The sequence below is a fragment of the Eumetopias jubatus genome, unplaced genomic scaffold (assembly GCF_037043125.1).
Source record: "Eumetopias jubatus isolate StellerSeaLion01/CBP00866 unplaced genomic scaffold, mEumJub1_p1.0 scaffold_7, whole genome shotgun sequence".
Lineage (NCBI taxonomy): Eukaryota > Metazoa > Chordata > Mammalia > Carnivora > Otariidae > Eumetopias > Eumetopias jubatus.
In genome coordinates this window covers 85,348,809-85,362,122 of record NW_028274813.1, presented here as the reverse complement: position 1 = coordinate 85,362,122, position 13,314 = coordinate 85,348,809, and the positions used below count along the sequence as shown (strand labels likewise).

Sequence of the window (13,314 nt, the reverse complement as noted above, 5' to 3'; positions counted from 1 at the left end):
GAATGCCTACTATGTATATGCTTGGCAGTGTGTTAGGCGCTTTCCCTATTGACAGCCTCTCTGGCTAGAATTCCTTTCCAGATCTAACTACCACTTAAATAAAACAAAACACATACTCTTCATGGTGTCTAGTTAATTAATACAAGTCACAGCTGCCACACCCTCTGTAAGACCCTGGTATCATACTTAGGTTCATAAACTCTCAAGGTTTGGAGGGATCTTTGAGGTCATCTAGTTAAAGGGGTGGCAGCTGTTCTCTTCACCATGGAGTCTGAGAATCACTGTGCTCAATTCTCTCAAGGGGAAGTGCAAAAAAAATGTCTGGGGCTATCGTCTCCTTGGGTTTCAAGTTCATGTAAAGATAGGACAATGATGAGCAAATGTGAAGCTCGAACTGTGTTCCATACTGGAAAGGGCAATGGGGGGGGGGGGAAGCTTTATTGGCCCCTCAGACAATGTAAAGGAAAAAAACAAACCCCAAACTGGGGAGACTTAATGTGAGGCCCTTGAATTCAGTTAGAGGCCCACATAAAGGAATCCTGATGGACACAGGTAAAACCCAAAGCATCCTCGCTTTCTTCACTTTGAACAGCTCTGAAGTACTAGGCATCCTGGATCCTCTTTGCCTTTTTATTAGAAAGCGGGGGAACCCTCTCCTTTTCTATGGAAGACGGTGAGAGATGAGGTCTCCAGGTGCTGGAACGGTAGAAAACAGGTCTTTTCTCTTATGTCTGAGTAGTACAAACAATTGTCCTAGAGGCAGGGGAATATATTTCACGCCCTCTCAAGGTCCCTTCGGTTCAAGGATACTGTCATTCTCTGGCTGTACTAGGGGGAGGGCCTGCAACGTCCATGCTGCCATGGAAACACGCCGCGGTGTTCCTTTTTCTTACGTGGGGCGGGGCACTCTGCCCCAATCACCAATCATCCACAGGGTTTCTTGAGTGGCGGGGAGCCGCAGCGAATGGGCGAGCCGATACTGCGTGACGCGACGGGAAAAGGGGGAGTTCGCGGCCGGCGGCGGCGGTGGCTACAGCGGCGACCTAGGGATCGAGCTGGAGGGAGCTGGGGAGTGTGCAGGGACCTCTAGCTCCAGCGCGAGTGATCTCCCGCCGGGATGCCTGGTACTGTTTGTAGAAAAGTGGGGGTTCAGTGAGCTCTGAAGGCTTGGGTTTCGGGTCTGAAGGGATGGCTGACCGGAGGGGGCGGGGTGGCAAGCATGGCGGCGGTGACGGGGAAAGGGTTGGAGGGCCCTGAGGAGGGGGTGGGGAAGCAGTAGCTGGGAAGGCTGGGTGGTCTTGAGGAAACGTAAAGGGTTGTGGGTGTTCTGGCGAACAGAGATTACAAAGCAGCCTTTTGGGGGGCCATAGAGGCGCCAGAAGGACGTAGGGAGAGTTGTGGGGGATGGAAAAAGAGGCGGGGAGAGAAGAGGTGAGGAAGGAGAGGAAAGGGTGTCTACGGGGAAGGTGATGGAAAAGAAGAGGGAGAGAAGGATTGGTAGGCTGATAGTAAATAACGAGGGAATCAGGCCTTGGGAGGTATGATAGGAAAGTGCTTGCAGCGATTATAAATATAATCTAATTGGAGCCCTAGACTGGTCCCTTTCCCTAGCTCTTGCACTTCCGCCCCATTATTTAAGCTCAAAGTGCGTGAGGAAGGCTAGTAGGTTACACCGAACTGATCTTTTGTTATTTCATTCCAGGGGAGCAGATGGACCCTACTGGAAGTCAGTTGGATTCAGATTTCTCTCAGCAAGAGACTCCTTGCCTGATAATTGAAGATTCTCAGCCTGAAAGCCAGGTTCTAGAAGATGATTCTGGTTCTCACTTCAGTATGCTATCCCGACACCTTCCTAATCTGCAGACACACAAAGAGAACCCTGTGTTGGTGAGTGATACCTTGTTTGGAAATGACTGAGGAAAAATTATTTTTCATCTAATCAGGACCAATCCGCAAACATAAGTACTTAGGCGATCACTATCTTTTGGATTAAAATTGGTTGGAAAAATGAAATCAACACATTCACAAAAAGTATGCCTCATTTTGGATTATTTCGTATATAGTGGGGATATTAAATATGTATATTTTCTAGGATGTTGTGTCCAATCCTGAACAAACAGCTGGAGAAGAACAAGGAGATAGTAATAGTGGGTTCAATGAGCATCTGAAAGAAAACAAAGCTGCAGGTGAGGTGTTTAAAGCTATTGGTCCCTTTTGCAAGAGTGCTCTTGTTGGAGCTGGGTGGATCTAAACATGTGGTTTGGTAAATGTACATAAGGAGGTTTAGCCCAATATCTGGTGCATAGTAGGCACTCAAAAAGTTGATTTTTTAATGTAGCTGATTAGATTGGTATTGTCTACATTTCTGAACTTGTATTGAAGTTTGGTGGTAAATGCCTTTTATACTAATACCCAGTTATTTTTTTCAGAACCTATGGATTCTTCTCATTTGGACTCATGTAGTTCCATCAGTCAGGTCATTGAACAGTTACCTCAGCCAAACAGGACAAGCAGGTATACTAGTGTTGGCAGGAATTTATATAAATTTATTAATGGATCAGTTCTTTTATTTGTCTCTATTACCTCATCCCAAGGATAAAAGGATTAATCTTATTTTTGTGAATTAGAAAGTGGGATTTGAGAATTGTATTAACTAGTACATTAGTACTGATAGCTAGGATCTCTTTTTTGAAGGTAATAACATTTTTTACACCTGTATTATTCAAATTGTGATCTTGTGCAGGTAAAACAAAATAAGCATTCTTAGCATAGATATGACTTAATTAGTAGGAAATAAATCATCAAAAAATATTTAGATACGTATCATCAAAACTGTTTGGCATGCTTTCTATCTACCAACTAAATTACCTTACCAGTTTTAGACCCAGAATGTTTAATTCATACCCTAAAACAGTGTTGAATTTTTGCTTTGTCTTATGTGTAGTTTTACATTGTCCATTTATTGAGTTTATCCTCTGTTAGGCACTAGATTGGATGTTTGACATATAGTCCCATTTAATTTCATCCTTAAAGCAGCTATCCTGTGAAGACATTATATTATTTCCATTACATAGAGGGGGAAAACTGATGGGTGAAAAGTTAAATAACTTGCTATAGCATACATTGCTTGTAAGTGACAGCTGAGCTTTGAACCCTCCTGACTCAAGTGCCTTCTCTTTCTTTTTTACTATTCACTGCTTCTTAGTCTTCTGCCTAAAATCTAAGATCAAAAGCGAACTTAGACAAGTTCACGGGTCTTATGGTGGCATAGTAGAAAAGGCAGCAGTCAGAGAGGAGAATGTCAGGTTGAGGTGGTGAAAGAGTATGGTTTTATCCAAAAAAAAGTCCTTTTTTTTTTGCATTCTATTTAATACTCTGTTTGCACATAAATTTTTTCTCCCAAATCATCAGTTGGATACTTCAGAAAAACTACAAATTGGTGGGCTTATTTTGGCCTGCAGGTGGGTTCTGTTTGGCCCACACTTGGTTGTAAGATATATTTAAGTTAATTGATAGAATTTTAAAATGGGGAAATTTTACATGAACTTGGATTTTCAGCTTCTGGCATTACTAGTCCAGAGGTAATACAGCTATTGTATTATTGCTAATAATTGGCTGGAACTGTTAGTAGCAGCTAACCTCTGCTTAGATGGGCATGACTGCTATGGTCTGTCATAGACCCTATAATTCACTATTGACTCTTGTACATGGACACTAATATAAAGCCAAGTATTCATCATTTATTGTAGTGCTTTTGCTTTTCTTCTTAGCCACTTCACTCATTTATGTTAGCTTGTTTTGCCTTTTTTTTTTTTTTTAAAGATTTTATGTATTTATTTGACAGAGAGAGACACAGCGAGAGAGGGAACACAAGCAGGGGGAGTGGGAGAGGGAGAAGCAGGCTTCCCGCCGAGTAGGGAGCCCGATGTGGGGCTCGATCCCAGGACCCTGGGATCATGACCTGAGCCGAAGGCAGATGCCTAACCACTGAGCCACTCAGGCGCCCCCTTGTTTTGCTTTCTATAGGCATTTAAGTTTATGGTACTTCTTTAGGAACATGTGCTTTGCTTATGTGTTTGTGTCCTGTTGGTTTGAACCAGGGGGGACAGGAAGTGTGCATACCCCTTATTGTAAATGAAGCAGTGTTGTTAGAGAAGTCCCATGCTCCTTTTCCCCTTTTGTATCAATGTGTTGCCCTTTCTCTAAAAAACAAATAAACAAACAAGGCACCTCGAATGCTTACATTCAATAAGTGTGTAGGCACTGTGGCAGGTGTTTTAAAGGGGCTTTGCCATCATGGAGCTTATAATTTAATAGGGAGAGGTTAAATCATTACATAAGTAGCTATGTAGTTACAATTGTGATCATTGCAAAGAAGGAGGAAAAATATATAACCTAATCTGTGTGATAGGGGTAAGCGTCTCTAAGGAATGTGATCTAAACTATAAATGTGAATTTGTTAGCCATAGTTGCGGGGCTGGGGAGAAGTGTGCCATGTGGGAGGAGGAGCTTTCCAGACAGGGAATTGAAAGTGCAAAGGCCATGAATCTAGAAAGGATTTGGACTTGATTTCAAGAGAATGAAAGCTCTCCAGAACACATGTATGTTGATTTTATTTAATGTTGTCTTTATTCATTAATGCAAGTATTTTGAAAAAAGCTGCTTGTGAACTTTTCTACATAAAATTCCAAAAAAATCTTCCTCTCATATCTAGTGTTCAGTTGATGTAAGCCGATGATCCTAAACATGGAGCATCCTAAAATATACTAAAGAACTATAGATTGTCTTATTTCCCTGTTAAACATCTTATTTTTTTATTGATTTTTATTTATTTTATTTTTTATTTTTTTTAAAGATTTTATTTATTTATTTGAGAGAGAGAATGAGAGAGCACAAGAGGGAAGAGGGTCAGAGGGAGAAGCAGACCACTTGCTGAGCAGGGAGCCCGATGTGGGACTCGATCCCGGGACTCCAGGATCATAACCTGAGCCGAAGGCAGTCGCTTAACCAACTGAGCCACCCAGCCGCCCACATCTTATTTTTTTAAAGATTTTATTTTTAAGTAATTTCTGCACCCGGTGTGGGGCTCGAACTCACAACCCCAAGATCGAGTTGCATGCTCCACCAACTGAGCCAGCCAGGCGCCCCTCCCTGTTAAACATTCTAAAAAATTGAGATGATTATAGACTCACATGCAGTTTTAAGAAATAATAGAGATCCTTTGTAAACTTTGCCCAGTTTCCCAAGTGGTAATGTTTTGAAAAACAATAGTATAAAATAGTATAAAATCATAACCAGGATGTCAGTGATAAAATCCTCTGAATGTATTCAGGTTTCCCTAGTTTCACTTGTATTCGTGTGTGTGAATTTTTATAAAGTCTAGTTACTTGTGTAACTAGACTATGTTGCCCCTTACTACTAGGGGCAACATACTGAATGGTTCCAGCACTACAAGGATTCCTAGTGCTATCCTTTTATAACCATTAGTGAATCCCTGGTGATCATTAATTAAGACTGTCCTTCGTTTGTGATATTTTGTCATTTCAAAATGTTATATAAATGGGACCATACATTATGTAACCTTTTGGAATAATCTTTTTTCGATCCACATAACTCCTGGAAGATCTGTCCAAATTGTTGCATTCCTTTTTATTGCTGAGTAGTGTTCCATGGTATGGATATACCACAGTCTAACCATTTACCTGTTGAAGGAAATCTGGGTTGATCTGGTTTTTGGTTATTACAAATAAAGCTGCTCTGAACATTTGCGTGCTAGTTTTTGTGTGAACATAAGTCTTCATATCTGGGATAAATGGCCAGGTGGGCAGTTGCATGTTTTGTTTTTTTAAGAAACTGCCAAACTGTTTTCTAAAGTGGCTGTATCATTTTATGGTTTAACTAGCGGTGTAAGGATCCAGTCTCTCTTCATTCTCACCAGTATTTGGTGGTGTCACTATTTTTTATTATGGCCATTCTGATGAGTGTGTAGTGATAATCTCATTTTAATTTTCATTTCCCTAGTGGCAAATAACGTTGAACATCTTTCCATGTGCTTATTTGCCATCTGTACATCCTTTTCAAGAAAATGTCTGTTCATATCTTCTGTCCATTTTCTAATTGGATTTTTAAAAATCGTATTTTGAGAGTTCTTTATATATTCTAGATATTAGTCCCTTCGTAGGATATGTGGTTTGCAAATATTTTCTCTCACTTGATAGCTTGTCTTTTCATCCTCTTCAGAGAGTTTTTTACAGAACAGGTTTTTAATTTTGATGAGACCTGTCAAATATTTTTAACAGAGTAATATAAATAATTTATTTAAAAAAGAGCTAATGGGGCATCTGTGTAGCTCAGTCGGTTAAGTGACTGACCTTGATTTCAACTCAGGTCTCCATCTCAGGATCTCAGGGTCATGAGTTCAGGCCCCATGCTGTGTTCCATGCTGGGTGTGGAGCCTACTTAAATAAAATAAAAATAAAAAAATAAAAAGCAAAAGAGCTTATAATGAAAAGCAGGGTCCTTTTCCATCCTTTGTCCCCTTTCACAGAGGCAACCTGTTTAAGTGTGTTTTAACTTCTTTGGGAGGGTATCTTCCTAGCACTCAATGCTATTGTAAAGCTAACACCATTATACTGCCATTTCTTGTTTTGTCAAATTAAGACAATTGAATTCCATAATGAAAGATGAAGATTTAACTCAAAACACTTCCAATTTTTTATAATAATTATTTTAGTTCTTTTATTGGCTACTTTTGTATTTCTAAATAATGTACTTAAACCTTTGTTTTCTTTTCCATCAGTTTTAGACAGTAGGAAAAAATTTAACTTTAGTACTATTTTTTTTGTCTGTGATCTGATTTATTTGAGGCCTTTTCAGATTCATCTAATATACTACAAATATTTATTGGGTATTTCCTATATACCAAGCACTGTTGAATTTTGGAGATGAAAAGGATCAGAAGAAATAAAAATCAGACCTTAATATAGCTTACATTCTTGTATGAGATATAGCAATACATAATAAATAAGTAAATGGTATGTTAGATACTGATAAGGGCTGAAGAGAAAAATACAGCAGAGAAGGGCATAGGAAATGTCAAGGGAGCTCCGAGTTTAGATAGGGTGACGACTTTGGGAATGCTTCACTGATGTGACTTTTGATTAAAAGTTCTTAAGTGAGGTCTGCTGTTACCTGGGATAAGTGCAGCCCATGCATAAACACACGTGCAAAGGCCCTCAGGTAGGAGTGTGTCTGGAATATTTGAGAAATGGCAAGGAGGTTAGTGTGGCTGGAGTAGAGTGATGGAGAGAAGTGGGAGAAGAGGTCAAAGAAGTAAAGGGGGAACCAGAATATGTAAGGCCTTACAGGACAGGGTAAGGAATTCAGCTGTTCCTCTTAGTGAGATAGGAAGGCATTTAAGGGTTTTGAACAGAGGAATGGCATCATCTGACTTAAGATTTTGGGGCGCCTGGGTGGCTCAGTTGGTTAAGCGACTGCCTTCGGCTCAGGTCATGATCCCGGAGTCCCGGGATCGAGTCCCGCATCGGGCTCCCTGCTCAGCAGGAAGTCTGCTTCTCCCTCTGACCGTCCTCCCTCTCATGCTCTCTGTCTCTCATTCTCTCTCTCTCAAATAAATAAAATCTTAAAAAAAAAAAGATTTTAATAGGATCACTCTGGCTGCTGGATTAAGAATAGACTGAAGAGTGTACAATTTTTATTTGTTGATTATGCCTTGTTAAAGTTGGAGATAAAAACTAAAAGTAGCCATTTAACTAAAATTAAAGAGGAGAATATACTGAAGGGGGAGCAAGGGTAGAGGCAGGAAGACCAACTAGGAGACTACTGTATTTATTTATTTTAAAAGATTTATTTATTTTAGAGAGTGAGAGTGCATGCACACGAGTGGGAGGGGGAGAGGGAGAGAGAACCCCAAGCCGACTCCACACTGAACTTGGAGCCTGGAGAGGGGCTTGACCCTGTGACCCTGTGATCATGACCTGAGCCAGAACCAAGAGTTGGACGCTCGACCAGCTGTGCCACCCAGGCGCCCTCTGAAATAATTTAGGCAACATATGCCTTTGGCTAGACCAAAGTAGAAGTGGATCAGGATTGGTGAGATTCTGTGTTTTTTGATTGGATATGGAGTATGAGGGAAAGGGAGGTAACAATGATACCACATTTTTGGTTTCAGCACTAGAAGAATGGAGTTGCTGCTAGAGGAGATGAACAAGAGTGCAAGAGAAGGTCAGGTTTAGATGTATTGATGTTGAGCTCTCTTTTCACTGGACAGTTGGAGGCAATTGTTGGCAAATCTGGATGGAGCTCAGGGGGAAGGCCTAACTGGAGGTTTAAATTGCAGAGTCATAAGTATGTGGATGATATTCAAAGCTGAGTCTGGATAAGATCATTAAGGAGGTGAGTAAAGGTGGAGAAGAGCTCCAAGGACTCACTGAGCCTACCAGCATTTAGAGGTCAGGGAGGGACATGAAGCAAAACCCCCAAAAGAGACTGAGGAAGAGCCAAAGTATGTGGTTTGTGTTGTGTTTCATTGCTCTTCTACATTTTGTCATGTTTGCTCTTGGACTTTCTTTCCCTATATTTCCCAAGGTTATGTAATGGTCTTCCTGGTTATAGGTAATGTTCTGTTTTATTTTTGTGAAAATCTTTACTTAGTCCCTTTTCCTTGGATCATGGTCCCCAGCTTTGCAAATTTATGTTTTTACCTCTTTATGCTCATTATAGTTATGCTTAGTAGTCTTTGTATGAAACATTAAATGTGTAGACAGTTTCAAGGAAGTGAAAAATGTGTACCTGTAATTCTGCCACCCAGAGGCTAATTGCTGTAAACATTTTGGCATATTTTCCCTCTTTGTGTGTGTACTTGATATATATACATAGTTGACATGTGTAAAGTAAAAGTGTTTGCTGACCTTTTTGCTTAATAACATGGAATTTTTCCCGTGACGGTTCAAACTCTTAATAAAATTTTCCCCAAATTTTTTATTTTAAAAGTTTAAACCCACAGAAAAGATGAAAGGATATTACACATTTGTTCTCTCTGTGGATGTGTGTATATACACATACATATATAAATATACACGTTGTGGGGGGCTGGATTGTTTGAAACTAAGTTGCAGACATCATAGTTACCCTTAAATACTTTAGCATTCATCTCCTAAGAGTAATACATTATCTTATATAATCATAATACCAATTTCACATGTTAGAAAATACTAATTGCATAATACCTAGTAAAATAGTTCCTATTCACATTTTCATAGTTGTATCAGATGTCAAAATATATTTTATAATAAACATTGTCTCAAATATATTTATTTATCTGTTTAGTTATCCAGGATCCAATCCAGGTTTTTTACACATTGTATTTGGTTTTTTCAAACATTTTTAATAGCTGCATAATATATAATTTTATGGATTAGTAAGTTACTTAACTTCCCTAGTGCTGGCCTTACAGGAATTTCTTAATCACAGTAAACATTGAGAAACAAGTTTGTACAAGGATCTTTCCACATTTCAAATTATTTCTTGAAATTTTTGGGTTATAAACATTTTTTAGAAATATCTTTCCAAATTGTTCTCCAGAAAGGTTCTTTTAGTTTATAGCAAACTAGTTTAGTGTCATAAATAGTATATGATAATGCTTACCTCACCTCAGATTTGAATAGTAGTACAGTATTTACAGTTTTTTTTTCTAATGTGATGGGCAACAACTGGTTTCCCTGTTTTCTACATGTTTAAAGATACTTGTATTTCTTTTTTTATGAGTTGTCTGTTCATTTATGTCTTAGGGTTCTTCATATGAATTCCTTATATTCTGTAGACACTGTTCTTCTGTTATATTTGTTGCAGTATTTTTTCCTAATCGTTGTCTTTTACTTTTGTTTATAATATTTTTTGACCTGTAATGTTAACTTCCTTTATTTTTTAAATTTTATTTTATTATGTTAATCACCATATGTTAATCATCATTAGTTTTTGATGTAGTGTTATGTTCCATGATTCATTGTTTGCGTATATAACTTCCTTTAAATATACAGGCCTTTTACCAGAATGTTATTCAGACAGTCTGATTCTATATATGTACTCTTAAGATTTTTTTACTAAAATATTTTTGTGAAGTGTGTCTGGCTCAGTTGATGTATTTTTGAGGCCCTTCAGTGCACATCTAATACATATCTTATCATGCCACTTGTCAGTAATTCTCTTGAGGGTAAGATTTTTCTCTCCCTGCTTATATTTTTTCAGAGAAAGGTAAAATTCCAAGTATGTTTGTTCCTTTCTTCTGTTAAGTATTTGTGCTATTTAATTCTGCACAATGTTTTTTGATTTGCTATCAGGTGCTTTCTGTAGAAAGAAGCACTAATGGGGGCCATGCTTTTTACCTTTGTCAAATTTGCTTAAGATGTTGGTGTGTGGGGTGTCACAATAAATTTCTAAAGGTGCTTTGAGCAAAGTGTCTGAACCTATCTGGGAACACATGATTGTGTCTTTCTGCCGTTCAGTGTTTTGGGAATCTCAGTGGAATCTGCTCCTCCTGTGGGGGAAGAAAAGGAAGAAGACGTGGAAGAGAAGGAGGAGGAAAAGGAAGAAGATACTAGAGATGATACTATCACACACTCCCTTGGTGCTGAAGGTAGCTTTATGCCTTTTTCTGGATAGTAGATTGTTGTATGTCCCTTTAACATAAGCGTGTAGATATCTAAATTTCTCTTTATTGGTGGGGCACCTGGGTGGCTAGGTTTGTTGAACGTCTGCCTTTGGCTCAGGTCATGATCCCAGAGTCCCAGGATTGAGCCCCACGTTGGGCTCCCTGGTCTGTGGGGAGTCTGCTTCTCCCTTTCCCCCTGCCCCTCCCCCTGTTCCTTTTTGCTTGCTCTCTCACTCTCTCAAATAAATGAATAAAATCTTAAAAAATAAATCTCTCTTTATGGGGTTCTAGATTTCTCATCATTAAATTGAGAATAGTCATTAAGAAATTTGCAGTTGTCTAAGATACTCCACCTAATTTGATGTTCAGGAATTTGATGCTCATTGGATAGCCCCCTTTCTGCGTATTGACTCTTCTTGTTACATTTGTTTTTTAAATATCTTGGGGATGTATGCTTTGTGTGTGGAAGTACAATCTGAATTGCTGTGTGTATTGGTATAGTTTATGTGTATCTTCAGAAAGTAGACATATTCTACTTGACTCTTCTTGTTACATATTGACTCTTCTTGTTACATTTGTTTTTTAAATATTTTGGGGATATATGCCTTGTGGAAGTACGATCTGAATTGCTGTGTGTATTGGTATAGTTTATGTGTATCTTCAGAAAGTAGACATATTCTACCTATGTGTTAGGTGCTCCTAGGTTTTTTTTGTGTGTGTGTTTTTTTTTAAGATTTTATTTGAGAGAGAGAAGGAGAGAGAGAGAAAGTATGAGAGGGGGGAGGGTCAGAGGGAGAAGCAGACTCCCTGCTGAGCAGGGAGCCTGATGCGGGACTAGATGAGATTTTGGGACTCGAGGATCATGACTTGAGCCGAAGGCAGTCGCTTAACCAACTGAGGCACCCAGGTGCCAGGTTTTATAGTATGTAATTTTTTGCTTCATTACATATTCTTCCTCTTCACTTTTAGTGCCTTTATTCTTTCTGTTTGTTTTTTGTTCTTTTTTAAAGATTTATTTATTTTAAAGAGAGCGAATGCGAGTGAGCGCAGGCCGGGGGAGGGGCAGAGGGAGAGAATTTCAAGCCGATTACCAGCTGAGCGCGGACCCTGACACTGCTGGGCTTGATCTCATGACCCTGAAATCATGACCTGAACTGAAATCAAGAGGTGGATGCTTAACCCACTGAGCCCCCCAGGCACCCCCACTTTTAGTTCCTTTATTCTTAATTTTATTTTGAAAAACTTTGGGGCAGGGCTTTGGTGTGGAGGACTTAAAATGACTTTTTTTTTGCTAAGGAACAGCACCTTACACAGTACATAATATTGTGGGATGCTACTTAATTTCTTGGGGTTTTGTTTCTAGATTCTGCCTCATCACAGTTGGGCTTTGGAGTTCTGGAACTGTCCCAGAGCCAGGATGTTGAAGAGCATACTGTGCCATATGAAGTAGATAAAGAGCCTCTACTGTCAGTAACCACCAACTCCAGTTATACTAGGCTGTCTGATGTGGATGCTAATATTGGTATGAAACATTTTTTTTGGCATTTGGAATTGTTTATAAGCATTTTCCTCCCAAGCTAGAGCTAGTTGTTTTTTCTTTGATATATTTTATAGCTACTAAGTTAATATAATCTAAGTTAATATTATAAGGTTGCCAAGTTGTCTGGCAAATACTTGTCAGTTGATGGCTTGCAGATGAAGGGTTTTTATAAGTGCGTTACTGGTTATTTTCCTTTTTTGGAATGATGCTTGTATATATTTTCAAATTGGAATTCTCTTTTTATTAAAATCTTTACCTTTAAAAAAGCATTTGGGACTGCTTCTAGTACTTTGAAAAATTAAATGTCTCCTTCCTGTCTTTTAAAATTTCAAGGAATTAAACATGAAGAACAGTCCAATGAAGATATCCCCACAGCAGAACAGCCCAGCAAGGATGTCCCTGTGGCAGCACAGCCGAGTAAGGATGTACATGTGGTAGAAGAGCAAAACCCACTGCCTGCAAGGTAAACCCTGCTCTTTCTAGAAAGTATTTTTGAGTTTCTGCTTTAGGGTCATACTTGTTTTACTTGGTTAGGTGGAAACATACTTAGAAATTGTTGACCCCCCCCCTTTGTAATGTGCATATTTTTGGTCCAGTCGAAACATTATTTACAAATTCTTACTGTGTTCTCATCTTTAGTTATATTATAAAGCCATTTTATTGCTGCTGTAACTAAAGAGCATGACTCCTCTTTTTAAATTTTTTTTAAAGATTTTTATTTTTAAATAATCTCTACACCCAGCGTGTGGGGCTCAAACTCACAACCCCAAGATCAAGAGTCACATGCTCCACCAACTGAGCCAGCCAGGTGCCCCTATAAGCATGACTCCTTAATCTTTGCTTGTCACTCCTCTCTGATCTTTGTCTACAGAGGCACTGCTTGTGGGAGGACTTCCTACCCTCTCTAGTGTTATGAGAAGTCACATGGATATTATATTTGAAAATCTTTTACTATACTTGAGGAGCACCCAGATTGCTTTAGGTCCTCAGGTATCCTGCATCTGAAAGTTTCTGGTATAGCTGTAAAGAGATATTCTTTTCCTAAGTCCTCTTGGCCTTAACGTGGTAGGAATTAGGTCTATCCCTCTGCTCTGCCTGTGGTGAT

The 13,314-nt window shown here is 39.1% G+C and overlaps 1 protein-coding gene across 3 annotated transcripts in view; it reads left to right on the top strand.

Annotated features, from left to right (window-relative positions):
* The first annotated feature begins 1,025 nt into the window (after nt 1–1,025).
* The window catches only part of TP53BP1 (tumor protein p53 binding protein 1), a 72,072-nt gene continuing 59,783 nt past the window's right edge, over nt 1,026–13,314 (top strand). For all 3 annotated transcript variants that reach the window (XM_088024761.1, XM_028126626.2, XM_028126627.2), the window contains exons 1-7: nt 1,026–1,124; nt 1,703–1,887; nt 2,093–2,186; nt 2,430–2,514; nt 10,524–10,654; nt 12,033–12,191; nt 12,543–12,672. In XM_088024761.1, the coding sequence (XP_087880887.1) occupies nt 1,118–1,124; nt 1,703–1,887; nt 2,093–2,186; nt 2,430–2,514; nt 10,524–10,654; nt 12,033–12,191; nt 12,543–12,672 (791 nt within the window). In that variant the 5' untranslated portion in view covers nt 1,026–1,117. The remainder of the gene's footprint in view (nt 1,125–1,702; nt 1,888–2,092; nt 2,187–2,429; nt 2,515–10,523; nt 10,655–12,032; nt 12,192–12,542; nt 12,673–13,314) is intronic.